At 40.3% G+C, this 16,603-nt stretch overlaps 2 protein-coding genes across 2 annotated transcripts; both read right to left on the bottom strand.

Moving 5' to 3' along the window:
* Positions 1-5,982: 5,982 nt before the first annotated feature.
* Positions 5,983-8,155, bottom strand: LOC115561551 (odorant receptor 131-2-like). Its single transcript, XM_030381688.1, has one exon. It carries the CDS (start codon positions 7,521-7,523, stop codon positions 6,582-6,584), a length of 942 nt encoding a protein of 313 aa, XP_030237548.1. The 5' UTR covers positions 7,524-8,155; the 3' UTR covers positions 5,983-6,581.
* Positions 8,156-11,961: 3,806 nt separating this feature from the next.
* LOC115561513 (odorant receptor 131-2-like) lies at positions 11,962-14,475 on the bottom strand. The gene has a single exon (XM_030381639.1). The coding sequence runs from the start codon at positions 13,879-13,881 to the stop codon at positions 12,940-12,942; it is 942 nt and encodes a 313-aa protein (XP_030237499.1). The 5' UTR covers positions 13,882-14,475; the 3' UTR covers positions 11,962-12,939.
* Between the last annotated feature and the right edge of the window lie 2,128 nt (positions 14,476-16,603).

Consider the following 16,603-nt stretch of genomic DNA (forward strand, 5'->3'; position numbering starts at 1 on the left):
TGGATTGAGGTAGGGTGTCTAGAGCCACGGTGTCTAGAGCCACGTCTTGCATGGATAGTCACTGTCACCCAGCAAGTGACACCCAACTGGTACATCTCAAAAAGCTGCCTCAGACCGCACACCATTAAAATGCGCGGATCATGGGTAGCTGAAGCTCAAGGCCACTTTGCATCAACATCCAGTAGGCCATGTTAAAATTTGCATCAAAAACAACCTGCGTGTTGATGGAATGCACTTTCTTCCTATTGACCAACACGTCCTCGTCTTTTGATGGCGCAATTATTTTTATGTGCGTCCCGTCAATAGCACCGACCACACCGGGCATACCTGCAAGTGCCATGAAGTTGACTTTGATCCTGTGTAATTGTTGAATGCCCAAAGGAAAGTTTATGGCACGGCTGACTGATGGTTGCGATTTTTTTAAATCGTCGGCATTGCAAAGTTGCATTTCCCCTGTTGCTAGTGTGGCCAAACATTTTATTTCGGGACTAATCGGATTATTCCTGTTAGTCTGGGATGTTAATGCATCGCGCACTACTCCACAACAAGTTTAATACCCTAACATTTCGTCTCGCAGGCATTTTACGATTCTTTGTGAATAGGTCTTACTGAGTTAGGAGTCCTCTTGAGGACTTTTAAGCTCTCCTAGACTTAGGTGCTACTTTTAGGCCTAAAATACTATGTGAATTGCTCTTAGTGAAAAAAGTTAGGAGTCCTAAATTTAAGAGTGACACGCCCATTAATTTTAGGAGTTAGGCCTACTCCTAAATTCGCCAGTTAGGACCTACTTTTAGCCCTAAGATCCTTTGTGAATACGGCCCCAGAGGTTTTAAAGTCAGAAGAAGACAGATGAAGACAATTTTTTGATTTGTGGCAGTCCACTCAACTCTACAGCCAAAACTTCAACAAAGTTCAATATCATTTCAAGGAAAGTGGCCCGACTATGATGTTCATAAAGCAAATGAGGCATTGCACAGCAAGGAGAACAGGTCGCAGATAAAAAGACAAGGGAATGAAGATGGGATCAGACAATTTCAGCAATCTTTGCATTCAGTCACAATATAGAATTGTACTATCCGGAACAAATCTGGGACTTGGACCAAACACAAGGCCTTTAGAACAAACAAAACGGCTATGACTGTGATTAAAGAAATAACACCCAACAATATCTGCCTGGGGAGCTTACTCCCAAACAATTGCAGTAAATAGAGACAAGCTTTTCGGCTTCAAAAAAGAACAACCAATGTCCATAAAATGACATTTGTTGCGGATGCAATTGCTCTGTGAGTAGAATAAATAAATAAATTTCATTCACTCATTTAGGAAAAATTTAGCCGCTTTCTATGCATTGTATTAAAGGAAAAGGGCCCAAGTAGGTACTTTTGGGTCCTAAATGAGCCAAGTCGGAGAAATTTACGATGGGAGTAACCCTAACCCCAACCCAAAAACGACGGTCACAAACAAACAACAACGATACGAAAATATAGTCAACTTCGAAATTAAAATGTAGGCTAATATAATTTAGTTGTTCTGTAGTTCAAACTGAACGAAACCCAGATTTAAATAGGAAATCACTGTCGATACAGTATAATGGGACATTCCATAACATAACCGCTTAATACCCCACATTTACAGTGGTTAAATATAGCTATTGTTCATGTATTTTGACAAATACTTTGTTTCGCATTGTCCAATGACATTTTTTTAACTTTACAATTCTCTAAAATGACTATTACTGTAACTATGAAAAAATTCATTCTGTGTTTATACTTGGTGTTGTATTTCTTTTACTTGGAGAAGCCACAATCATAAAGGAAATGACTGTAGGTAGATGGGGCAGTTTCATAAAGTAACTACTAAATAGCCTAAGTAGACAGAGATTGGCCTTAAATGTAGCTATTTATGATGTACTAGTCTTGTTTTCCACTGTCAACGAATTCTTTTTAATCTAGTAATCCTCATAAATGACTGATTCATAATGGAAATGTGCAAACATTTGTCTTTGGTCTTATTTGTCTTTTGACTCAATCTTAGTTTGTATACATTATTTCTTAGTTGTTGCACATGAAAAACATTACAGTAGGTAGACTGGGTAGTTTAATAAAGTAACAAATGAATGCATACATTCACAGAGATTTACCTGAAAGATACATTTGCTTAATTTTCAAACACACAGACTGCCAGGAAAAGATCATACATTATTTTCTCTATAGTATTTGTATATTATATTATATATGAGTAATATTTTAATCATCATATAAAAATGACAAATTGTTTGGTAGGGTTTCATTTATGTTCATTTTGCATTGCTTTGTTGGTACATGAGACATGTTCACAGTCACATCACACTCAGATTGTTATTACTTTTTCAAATGTGGTAGGAGCAGTTTATTAGTGACTACTCTAATAACCACTGTAGATCCATGTGTTTGCCCAATTATTTTTATATATTTTATATTTTAAAGATGCGGGAGATACATGGATCAAGAGAGGAAGGGGGCCCACAGAGAACTACAGTGCCCAGAGATTCAAAACAAACACTGCCCATCTCAGCAATGATTAGTGTACCTGCAGCCAAGTATTGAAGATGTTATTGCCAAACATCGAATGGACAGTCAGAAGGAAATATAAAAATATATATATCGAGCTGTAATGTATTGGTATGAAAAAGTTGCCATATAAGTAACCCTTGCCATCACAAAACATTTAGTTGAGGGAAATTGTCTGCATGTTATATATGAACATGAACACTAGCAGTGTGTGAGCACTAACAGTTAAAGTAGTTGATTAACCAAATTATAGGTAAGTATTCAGGTTAAAATATTGCTATTAAAGTAGCAATCAAAGTCAGATACATTTTTTTACTTTTTCCTAGCACCCTACACCAGTTCCTACGCCACTAACTTTTCAGGAACATATTGCGCTTTGTTTAAGAAATGCTGTTTGAAATTTAAACATTCAGGCAGCATGTTTTTGTTTGAGAAATGTTTTCTTCCTCATTCTTTCAATCAGCCAATACAGGATGGGATTTGTAACACAAGCCGAAGACAGCATAGTATTTCAACATTAGAAAAAAAGCTTCGTCCCTGAGGCCATAAACAAGGGAACTTAGACATCTCGGGGCAAGAGTAAATATTATGTAATTAGCATATCTCACATTGCTGTATAAAATTATATCATATTGCATAATTGCAGCTTCAACAAAAGGGCACCACAGCCGAGTAAGGCAGAGAATGAGCTGAAAACCATGAAGAAGTACCGTTCTGAGTCCCTTCCCTGAGGATTTCTTAGTCTCTCCTGATGCTTTCCTGGCTGCTTTTCCGATTTGAACATAACAGAACACAACAATGACAAACATGATGACAAAGTATAACTGAGTTATGGCCGACCAGTAATGACTCTGCCATCTGTGAATGATGAGCATTTCCATCGAGCAGATCCTACCCTCCATGTAGATACTGAGCGGCACAGAGGCCCAGTAGATGGAGAGAGAGATGCTGATTGGTATGGAGCTGATAGTGTTGATTATCAGAATACAGTGCAGAGCGTTGCGCGGTGTGCATAAGGCTCCGTGCTGCATTGGCATGCAGATAGCCACGTAACGCTCCAGAGTCATCATGGTCAGTGTTAAAAGAAAGACAAAAGTATACACCGACACCACTATGAGGAGGAGAATACAGATCCAAATTTGCATGAAAATATCAAAGAGCGACATGATTAGCAGAACGTTGGTCACCAATAGGTACAAGCAGTCCGAAGTCAGGGTATAGGCGAATAGGATGTAGCGCATACTTCTGCGAAATGCCCCCTTCTTGAAAAAGGTTGTGATGAGCAGACAGTTGAGGTACAGAAAAAATGCTATCAGAATCTGTACCACTATGAAAATGTAATTTAGCTTTCGCAATGAAACAGGAGCACCATTAGACTGTGTTGAATTGTTATAAGCCATGTTAACCTTTTTGTATAGAGTATTTTTATGTATAGATTTATCTTGTGTATGCAAATACAGAATTGTGCACGATAACGTCAACTTCCTGTCCATGTCCATGGACTGACATTTTTAATTGTGTAAAAAACAAGATGTGAGATAGTCCACTTAAAATGCCTGAAGCTACACAGTTCCAGAAAAAGAAATTGACACACGATTTGTCCTTTTCATGAACATTGACTGTTCTGAGATCACACCACACATGGCGATATATAAATACAACCCAATGAATAGAGAGTAATAGTGAACTAACAGTCCAATGTCGTCATACCTTCTAAGTTGCTTTTCATTCGCTATTCATATTTAGATGTTGTTATGGGTGTGTCAGTTGAGTCGTCAGGACTTGCCTGTACTACCTAATGATAAGGAAGTCCAGTAAAAGAAGGAAGGAGTAGTGATTCTTAGAAGAGGGATCCTTCCTTTTTTCTTGTCTTGAGTGGGGATGGGGTATTCTCTTCTTTGGTGTAATCAGGTGGGCCCCCTTCTCACTTAGGTTTCATTGAAAGGACCAGAACTTCTCCATCGGGTTCAACACTGACCGCTGTCAGTAAAGTTTGATTTAATAGTTCATGATCATTGGAAGACACAGGCAGCAATTGCATCTTCAATGCGACAATGGAGGTTCATGATTCTTATAAGGAAACGTTCCCATTGTTAGCACAAGTATCTATCTTCTCTTCTCTATCGTCATACATATATATACACATGCAAAACATACATGAATCCATACAAATATTGAACATATATTTGCACACAAACATACACAAGCATATATATATTTTTTATTTTGTTGGGTTGGAAGGAGAGTTTATTAACCTTTTCATATAAGTTAATGATGCTAACAGTTTAGCACGCTGAGGTAATACTGAGTCCCAGAGGAACCATAATGAGGATTATTTTTTTGGGCAGTTTCAGTCTTTCGGCCGAAACCGGAAAATATGTTTTTGGGCATTTTTCAGCCAAAAATGTTTTGGTGGCCGAAATTTCACAATTTAACAGACATAAGGTCTGTTAAATCTGTGTTCTGGACATGTATTATTATTATTATTATTATTATTATTATACAGTGCATTATGCCAATCATATTGCAACACTTTTGCGCTGCTGTTTATTTACAAACACACAGAGTGCCAGGAAAAGATTATCGGTTATTTTCTATATGTATTTGCATATTATTATGCATGAGTAATATTTGAATTATCATATAATACTGACACATTGTATGGCTCTGATTCATTTATGTTTATATTGTATTGCTATTTTAGTACATGAGACATGTTCACAGGCACACCATGAAGGACACACACACACACACATACAAACACACACACACACACACACACACACTGTGGTAACCCGGTCCTTGGAGGGTCGGGTTCCAGGAACGAATCAAACAGGGTACAGGGTTTAAAGCCGTTTGCGGCGTTTATTGCAACAGACTATTCCGGTACACATGGAACACAATCATTCCATCCTATAGGGTCTCCGTGAGCCTCTTTCTCTGCGTCGCTGCCGTGCTTCCCTCCTGTCTGTCCTCGACCTCCTTTTAACATGGCTCCTCTGCCACCGGCCAGGTGTCCCCCAATCACACTGATTGGGGAGGCGAGAGGGCTGCTCTCGGTCGCCGTCTGGTGGGTGACGGCGGTACACGCCGTCTACCACTGTACCTCGGCCCCATCCGGGCCGAGGTTTAAGGGGCGGGATGCCACAACACACACACACACACACACACACACACACACACACACACACACACACACACACACACACACACACACACACACACACACACACACAAACAGACATTGGCTAAAATATTATGCACACCCAGTCCCCTCTCTCCCTAGTCCTGTTGTGTATGTATCTTGTGAATGACTTGGTTGTTATGTGTTGGACTTAAGGGATATACTTTGGGCGATCCCCATGTATTGTTGTGAAGAGGTACCCCTGCTTACCAACACACAGGCTCGCAGATTTTTTAAATCAGGCTCCCTCCTGCCAGAGAGGCTCACCAGGGCCTCTGGTCTTTGCCCAGGTCCTCTGTAGGTTATCAGGACTGCATAGGGCCAAACACCGCATAACAAACACTGCCCATTTCAGCAGTGGTTCGTTAAGCTGCAGCCAAGTACTGATATCTACGATAGTAGATGCTATACATATATATTTATACTATACCTATATATTACCTAGCTATTTTTGATGCACCAGTCTTGGTTTTCCCCTGTCCAATGAACATTTTTTATCTAGTAATCCTCAAGCATTACTGATCAATACTGAAAATGTGCAATGTCTTTTTTTTATGTACCTATTAGTTTGTATACATTATTTCTTAGTTATTGTACATGACTAATAATTAATAAGACGTTGCTGTATTCAGACTGGGCAGTTTCATAAAGTAACAAATAAATGCATACATCTACAGAGATGTACCTGAAAGGAAGGTGTTTTAATGTATTTTGACATAAGATATCAGTCTTTCCACTGTTTAGTGAACATTTATCATTAATGTTATTTGTGGAACAGCCATTTACTGTAGTTATACCTTATCCATCTGGAAACTTTGCTTCCAGACCCTGTTTGATTCATATTGAATTCAATCTGGCAAATCAGGAGGTGCTTTGTTAAACAAACCAAACACAGCGTAATATTTGAAAATTACAAATAACCTTCGGTCCCTGAGGCCATAAACAAGGGAACTTAGACATCTCGGGGCAAGAGTAAACACTATGTAATTGATGTATCTTACATTAATAAATAGAATAAGATCAATCTGCACCACAGCAGCTTCAACCAAAGGGCACCACAGCCCAGTAAGGCAGAGAAGGAGCTGAAAGCCATGAAGGAGTACCGTTCTGAGTCCCTTCCCTGAGGATTTCTTAGTCTCTCCTGATGCTTTCCTGGCTGCTTTTAAGATTTGAACATAACAGAACATAACGATGACAAACATGATGACAAAGTATAACTGAATTATGGCCGACCAGTAATGACTCTGCCATCTGTGAATGATGAGCATTTCAACCGTGCACACCGAATCCTCTGATAACATGCTGACAGGCACTGAGGCCGAGTAGATCAAGAGAGAGATGCTGATGGGTAAGAGGCTGATAGCATTGACTATCAGAATATAGTGCAGAGCGTTGCGCGGGGTACATAAGGCCCCGTGCTGCATAGGCATGCATATGGCCACATAACGCTCAAGAGTCATCAATGTCAGTGTTAAAGGAAATATTAAATTGTATGCAGTCCCCACTATTAGGAAGAGAATACAGAGCCAAATTTGCATGACAATTCGATAAAACGACAATAGTAGCAGAATGTCAGTCACCATTAGGTACAGGCAGTCCGACATCAGGGTATAGGCAAAGAAGATGTAGCGCATGCTGGAGCGGAAAACGTCCTTCTTGAAAAAGGTTGTGAGGAGCAGACAGTTGAGGTACAGAAAAATTGCAATCAGAACCTGTACAATTATGACCTTGTGAGAGATCTGTTTCAATGACCCTAACCCTACAGATTGTGTGGAGTTGTTATAAGCCATGTTAACATAGAAGTGGCTGGTTTATACACATTTATATGTATCTTTTGTATCTAATTACCAATTCCGGCACCATTATCTAAACATCCTTTTTGGTCATGGACTGAAATTGTAAATTATGTTAAAAACAAGATGTTTGCGAGTCCTCTTAAAATTACTCGAGGAAGTTGTGGCCCAGGTGGGTCAAGAAAGGTTAAACAGTTCCAGAAAACCAAAGTGACACAGGATTTGCCTTTTTTCATGCACACCTAGTGTTCTGAGATTACACAACACAATGCGATGCATAAATACAACCCAATGAATAGAGAGAAACAGACAATGCCGTCATACCTTCTAAGTTGCTTTTCATTGGCTATTTAAATTTAGATGTTGTTGTGGGTGGTTCAGTTGAGCACATAGAACTTCACTGGAAATTCTTATCCATCTACTTATAATCACTACTTCCTGTTTTCTTCACTTCAGTGGAGGTGGGGTATTCTCTTCTTTAGGGTTATCAGGTGGGCCCCCTCCAGACTTAAGGCTCAGTTATTGTTAGAGATGCTCCAATTGATCTGACACCGATCATGATCCGCAGATGTTCGCTAAAATTAGCATGATCGGAGAACACCCAAAGAGCCGATCAAAAATGTGACGTAAATTACTCACGCAACATCCCCCTCCCCCCTGCATGCGCAGCTCAAGGCGGAACTTGCTTAATCTTATTTGGTAACCGGTGATCGGGCCCAAAAATGCTGATCGGCGCTCTAGTTATTGTTCCAAGTCGACGCCACCTAATGATCACGCAGACGCTTCGATGCAGTCCTGAACCGGTTTTGGTTTCTGTGTCAAGTTTTAGTGAGCAAACCAATCACAGCCGTTGCTGCTGCGTCACCTCGAAACAAGGTTAACATTTTTGTGTCAGGCCCTTGCAGTGGACGCAAAGAGGGTCCGCAAGGACGTGATGGCGGCGTAAACCCCCTTGCGTTGCGTCATTGTGGAACCATAACTGAGACTTTATGTTTCATTGATAGGCCCAGAACTTCTCCAACTTCTCCACCTGTCACTCCAGCAGTGACAGGTGTTACCCAGAAGCCTTTCTCTTCAGGTTGTTTGTTCAGCTCAGCGAATGACTGAGGGAAGAACCCACCATACATACATGCATACATGCATACATACATACATACATACATGCATACATACATACATACATACATACATACATACATACATACATACATACATACATACATACATACATACATACATACATGCATGCATACACACATACATGTACATACATGATTAAGTAACGCGTTACTGGCATCACTTCTTATATTACGCTCACGACGTATGAAATAAATCTGGCGCCATAATTACCTTTTATCTGTGGTTGTCGCAGGCCTGTAATAAACTGGGCTACCTACCTGTATGTCTACCTTACTACCCAGCTACCTGTCCACACTCTGGCTGGAGTCTTCCACAAGGCTCGGCAGACCTTTTGCTGTCATGCGTTTTGGGTGAGTGGCTTTGGACAGAGGCCTGAGGGGAGTGTTCCGATTATTTTGGTTGGATAGTTTCAAAATCTGGCTGATTCCTCCCAATTCTTCCCCATGGGGTAAGACTATTGGGCTTTAAGTTAAACAACGCAAGAAGCCTCTATTGCCTTTTCTCATACATGGCTGTGTTCTGGACATGTATTATTATTATCGGCCTGTGCATAATGCCATACATATTGCATCACTGTTAAACTGCTCTTTAACTTAACAAGCACAACTGATTGCCAAAAAATTAATTAAGTATTATTGTGCTAAATATTAATCAAATTACGATTGTAATGTTTAGATTTATTTATGTTGTTCTGGCATTTCTTTGTCTCACTCACACACAGACACACACACACACACGCACACACGCACACACACACACACACACACACACACACACACACACACACACACACACACACACACACACACACACACACACACACATGCAAACACTCACACAAACACACATGCACACAAACACACATGCACACAATGTAACAAGAAAATACACACAGTCACATTTTTCCCTTTTCTTGTTTTGTTTTGTATGGAATCTTGTGAATGACTTGGTTGTGATGTTCTTTTCATGAACACTGAGTGTTCTGAGATCACACCACACATGGCGATATATAAATACAACCCAATGAATAGAGAGTAATAGAGAACTAACAGTCCAATGTCGTCATACCTTCTAAGTTGCTTTTCATTCGCTATTCATATTTAGATGTTGTTATGGGTGTGTCAGTTGAGTCGTCAGGACTTGCCTGTACTACCTAATGATAAGGAAGTCCAGTAAAAGAAGGAAGGAGTAGTGATTCTTAGAAGAGGGATCCTTCCTTTTTTCTTGTCTTGAGTGGGGGTGGGGTATTCTCTTCTTTGGTGTAATCAGGTGGGACCTTCTCACTTAGGTTTCATTGAAAGGACCAGAACTTCTCCATCGGGTTCAACACTGACCGCTGTCAGTAAAGTTTGATTTAATAGTTCATGATCATTGGAAGACACAGGCAGCAATTGCATCTTCAATGCGACAATGGAGGTTCATGATTCTTATAAGGAAACGTTCCCAGTGTTAGCACAAGTATCTATCTTCTCTTCTCTATCGTCATACATATATATACTAGAGCTGTCAAGCGATTAAAATATTTAATTGTGATTAATCGCATTAATGTCATAGTTAACTCACGATTAATCGCAAATTATTTTTCTATGCTAAATATCCCTTGATTTTTTTGTCCCATAATTCTTCTCATTTTAATTCTCTTATCAACATGGTGAATTGCATCGGCTTGCCTTGTGCAAACATTTTTTTATTGATAACAACATTGGCATATACTGATCAAAACAGGACGATACAAAAAAAGAGCCTATAGTGCAATTAAACGACTGCTTTGAACAAATGTCATTGAACATAGCAGTCAGGCTACTGCTTCTTTGTTTTGAGCCAAAGAAAAAAATAAAAATAATAATATTTATTTTAATATAAAATAATTGCGCTAAACGCGCAATACATTTTTTAATGCCGTTAAATTTGGTTTGCGTTAACGCCGTTAATAAAGCGTTTAACTGACAGCTCTAATATATACACATGCAAAACATACATGAATCCATACAAATATTGAACATATATTTGCACACAAACATACACAAGCATATATATTTTTTATTTTGTTGGGTCGGAAGGAGAGTTTATTAACCTTTTTCATATAAGTTAATGATGCTAACAGTTTAGCACGCTGAGGTAATACTGAGTCCCAGAGGAACCATAATGAGGATTATTTTCTTGGGCAGTTTCAGTCTTTCGGCCGAAACCGGAAAATATGTTTTGGGGCATTTTTCAGCCAAAAATGTTTTGGTGGCCGAAATTTCACAATTTGACAGACGTAACGTCTGTTAAATCTGTGTTCTGGACATGTATTATTATTATTAGTATACTGTGCATTATGCCAATCATCAGCTGCTGTTTATTTACAAACACACAGAGTGCCAGGAAAAGATTATCGGTTATTTTCTATATTTATTTGTATATTATTATGCATGAGTAATATTTGAATTATCATATAATACTGACACATTGTATGGCTCAGATTAATTTATGTTTATATTGTATTGCTATTTTAGTACATGAGACATGTTCACAGGCACACCATGAAGGACACACACACACACATACAAACACACACACACACACACTGTGGTAACCCGGTCCTTGGAGGGTCGGGTTCCAGGAACGAATCAAACAGGGTACAGGGTTTAAAGCCGTTTGCGGCGTTTATTGCAACAGACTAATCCGGTACACATGGAACACAATCATTCCATCGAATAGGGTCTCCGTGAGCCTCTATCTCTGCGTCGCTGCCGTGCTTCCCTCCTGTCTGTCCTCGACCTCCTTTTAACATGGCTCCTCTGCCACCGGCCAGGTGTCCCCCAATCACACTGATTGGGGAGGCGAAAGGGCTGCTCTCGGTCGCCGTCTGGTGGGTGACGGCGGTACACGCCGTCTACCACTGTACCTCGGCCCCACCCGGGCCGAGGTTTAAGGGGCGGGATGCCACAACACACACACACACACACACACAGGGCCGTCGGACTGCGGGGACAAAGGGGACAGTTGTGGGGGGGCCCAAGGCAGAGGGGGGGCCCATGACCAAAAAAAAATATATATATATTTTTTTACCTTTCGCTCCGGACCCCACCCCCCCCCCCCCGTCAACAATCGCTCCGGACCCCCCCCCCCCCCCCCCGTCAACAACCTGGTGCAGGGGGGCCCATCAGTACCTATAGTATAGGGGCCCAGGATTTGGTGCTACGGCCCTGACACACACACACACACACACACACACACACACACACACACACACACACACACACACACACACACACACACACACACAAACACACACACACACACACACACACACACACACACACACACAAACAGACATTGGCTAAAATATTATGCACACCCAGTCCCCTCTCTCCCTAGTCCTGTTGTGTATGTATCTTGTGAATGACTTGGTTGTTATGTGTTAGACTTAAGGGATATACTTTGGGCGATCCCCATGTATTGTTGTGAAGAGGTTCCCCTGCTTACCAACACACAGGCTCGCAGATTTTTTAAATCAGGCTCCCAACATGGCCATTAATTGTACTACCTAAGTTCACCTTTTTATCGGCCAGCAGCTTCACTGCCAGAGAGGCTCACCAGGGCCTCTGGTCTTTGCCCAGGTCCTCTGTCGGTTATCAGGACTGCATAGGGCCAAACACCGCATAACAAACACTGTCCATTTCAGCAGTGGTTCGTTAAGCTGCAGCCAAGTACTGATATCTACGATAGTAGATGCTATACATATATATTTATACTATACCTATATATTACCTAGCTATTTTTGATGCACCAGTCTTGGTTTTCCCCTGTCCAATGAACATTTTTTATCTAGTAATCCTCAAGCATTACTGATCAATACTGAAAATGGGCAATGTCTTTTTTTTATGTACCTATTAGTTTGTATACATTATTTCTTAGTTATTGTACATGACTAATAATTAATAAGACGTTGCTGTATTCAGACTGGGCAGCTTCATAAAGTAACAAATAAATGCATACATCTACAGAGATGTACCTGAAAGGAAGGTGTTTTAATGTATTTTGACATAATATATCAGTCTTTCCACTGTTTAGTGAACATTTATCATTAATGTTATTTGTGGAACAGCCATTTACTGTAGTTATACCTTATCCATCTGGAAACTTTGCTTCCAGACTTTTTACCAAAGTTTTCCATTTTTCTATTTACACTGAAAAAAAGGAGGCCACAAAACAAATTCACCCCACCCTAACATTCAATAATCCATTCAGGCAGCAATGATTTCTTCAGGACCTTAAAGTATTGAATTCAATCTGGCAAATCAGGAGGTGCTTTGTTACACAAACCAAACACAGCATAATATTTGAAAATTACAAATAACCTTCGGTCCCTGAGGCCATAAACAAGGGAACTTAGACATCTCGGGGCAAGAGTAAACACTATGTAATTGATGTATCTTACATTAATAAATAGAATAAGATCAATCTGCACCACAGCAGCTTCAACCAAAGGGCACCACAGCCGAGTAAGGCAGAGAAGGAGCTGAAAGCCATGAAGGAGTACCGTTCTGAGTCCCTTCCCTGAGGATTTCTTAGTCTCTCCTGATGCTTTCCTGGCTGCTTTTAAGATTTGAACATAACAGAACATAACGATGACAAACATGATGACAAAGTATAACTGAATTATGGCCGACCAGTAATGACTCTGCCATCTGTGAATGATGAGCATTTCAACCGTGCACACCGAATCCTCTGATAACATGCTGACAGGCACTGAGGCCGAGTAGATCAAGAGAGAGATGCTGATGGGTAAGAGGCTGATAGCATTGACTATCAGAATATAGTGCAGAGCGTTGCGCGGGGTGCATAAGGCCCCGTGCTGCATAGGCATGCATATGGCCACATAACGCTCAAGAGTCATCAATGTCAGTGTTAAAGGAAATATTAAATTGTATGCAGTCCCTACTATTAGGAAGAGAATACAGAGCCAAATTTGCATGACAATTCGATAAAACGACAATAGTAGCAGAATGTCAGTCACCATTAGGTACATGCAGTCCGACATCAGGGTATAGGCAAAGAAGATGTAGCGCATGCTGGAGCGGAAAACGTCCTTCTTGAAAAAGGTTGTGAGGAGCAGACAGTTGAGGTACAGAAAAATTGCAATCAGAACCTGTACAATTATGACCTTGCGAGAGATCTGTTTCAATGACCCTAACCCTCCAGATTGTGTTGAGTTGTTATAAGCCATGTTAACATAGAAGTGGCTGGTTTATACACATTTATATGTATCTTTTGTGTCTAATTACCAATTCCGGCACCATTATCTAAACATCCTTTTTGGTCATGGACTGAAATTGTCAATTATGTTAAAAACAAGATGTTTGCGAGTCCACTTAAAATTACTCGAGGAAGTTGTGGGTCAAGAAAGGTTAAACAATTCCAGAAAACCAAAGTGACACAGGATTTGCCTTTTTTCATGCACACCTAGTGTTCTGAGATTACACAACGCAATGCGATACATAAATACAACCCAATGAATAGAGAGAAACAGCCAATGCCGTCATACCTTCTAAGTTGCTTTTCATTGGCTATTTAAATTTAGATGTTGTTATGGGTGGTTCAGTTGAGCACATAGAACTTCACTGGGCATTCTTATCCATCTACTTATAATCACTACTTCCTGTTTTCTTCACTTCAGTGGAGGTGGGGTATTCTCTTCTTTAGGGTTATCAGGTGGGCCCCCTCCAGACTTAAGGCTCAGTTATTGTTAGAGATGCTCCAATTGATCCGACACCGATCATGATCCGCAGATGTTCGCTAAAATTAGCATGATCTGAGAACACCCAAAGAGCCGATCAAAAATGTGACGTAAATTACTCACGCAACATCCCCCTCCCCCCTGCATGCGCAGCTCAAAGCGGAACTTGCTTAATCTTATTTGGTAACCGGTGATCGGGCCCAAAAATGCTGATCGGCGCTCTAGTTATTGTTCCAAGTCGACGCCACCTAATGATCACGCAGACGCTTCGATGCAGTCCTGAACCGGTTTTGGTTTCTGTGTCAAGTTTTAGTGAGCAAACCAATCACAGCCGTTGCTGCTGCGTCACCTCGAAACAAGGTTAACATTTTTGTGTCAGGCCCTTGCAGTGGACGCAAAGAGGGTCCGCAAGGACGTGATGGCGGCGTAAACCCCCTTGCGTTGCGTCATTGTGGAACCATAACTGAGACTTTATGTTTCATTGATAGGCCCAGAACTTCTCCAACTTCTCCACCTGTCACTCCAGCAGTGACAGGTGTTACCCAGAAGCCTTTCTCTTCAGGTTGTTTGTTCAGCTCAGCGAATGACTGAGGGAAGAACCCACCATACATACATGCATACATACATACATACATACATACATACATACATACATACATACATACATACATACATACATACATACATACATACATACTTACATACATACATACATACATACATACATACATACATACATACATACATGCATGCATACACACATACATGTACATACATGTACATACATACATGCATGCATACATAAAGGTACATTTGCACACATAGACAAGCATGTATAACTTTTTGTTTGGTTGTGTTGTAATAAGAGGTTAATGATCACTGAGGTTATAATGAGTCCCAGATGATCACTTAATGATGACATTCTGTATTGTGTGTTTCCAATGTTTTTCCATAACTGTGTCAACAATAAAACAAATTGCCCAAAGTGGGATGATGCTGTACAAAACATTGTTCCCATATTGAGAACTCACTTACAGGATCTATTAGTGCGACCCAAGTGTGCAAATAATTATTACTACTGAGACATCAGTTACATCTGTCTATTTGCAAGCACTTATATGTTGTTGCTCTGAAGTTTTGACTTAACTTTAACCATCTTTACTTTTCAAATAAGAAAAGACCTGACCTTTGATAAACATTGTTTCCACAAACAATTGGATTCCTAAATAATGTGAGACGACTTTTTCAAACATAATAAAGCAAGAAGAAAATGAGAGAGGCTTCTTTTTTAAAAAGTTTTCTTGTTTAGATTCAAACAAATGAGTCCTGACAACAAGGTCAGAGTTGAAGGAAGGAAAAATGGCGGACACACCACACAGTTAATATATGCTTGTGTGAATAATATGTTATGCTATATTCAGTGTTGCCCCAGTTACCTTAAAATAGTAATCAGATTACTGATTACTAGTTACTCCTTAAAATAGTAACTTCGTTACTTTACTGATTCCTTGATTTTAAAAGTAACTAAGTTAGATTACAAGTTACTTTATTAATTACATATAGCTGCGACAACACCCCCTGCTCCAACTCAAAATAAAGAATTACAACCGGTTTTGCCAATACTAACTTTATGCCCCCCCCTGTCAACATTTGTTCTTCCGCCACTCGCCTCTGATAAATTGAAGTCTTTGGAGACTTACTCTTCACACGCACTCTCACACAAACAGGCAGACAGACAGACAGAAACATAGACACACGCACACACACCCACACACACCCACACACCACTCCATCGCTCTCAACGCCAATCGGTGATCCGGTAAAAAAATAGTAACGCACAGTGACTTTGATGAGTAACTTTAATCTGATTACTGGTTTGGAAATAGTATTGTGTTAAATTACTCGTCACTGAAAAAAGTGTTACTAAGTAACGCGTTACTGGCATCACTTCTTATATTACGCTCACGACGTATGAAATAAATCTGGCGCCATAATTACCTTTTATCTGTGGTTGTCGCAGGCCTGTAATAAACTGGGCTACCTACCTGTATGTCTACCTTACTACCCAGCTACCTGTCCACACTCTGGCTGGAGTCTTCCACAAGGCTCGGCAGACCTTTTGCTGTCATGTGTTTTGGGTGAGTGGCTTTGGACAGAGGCCTGAGGGGAGTGTTCCGATTATTTTGGTTGGATAGTTTCAAAATCTGGCTTA

The sequence above is a fragment of the Gadus morhua genome, chromosome 16 (assembly GCF_902167405.1).
Source record: "Gadus morhua chromosome 16, gadMor3.0, whole genome shotgun sequence".
Taxonomy (NCBI): Eukaryota; Metazoa; Chordata; class Actinopteri; order Gadiformes; family Gadidae; genus Gadus; species Gadus morhua.

Coding starts and splice junctions, on each gene's coding strand:
- LOC115561551 (XM_030381688.1), bottom strand. CDS start 7,523: ATGGCTTATAACAACTCCACACAATCTGTAGGGTTAGGGTCATTGAAA.
- LOC115561513 (XM_030381639.1), bottom strand. CDS start 13,881: ATGGCTTATAACAACTCAACACAATCTGGAGGGTTAGGGTCATTGAAA.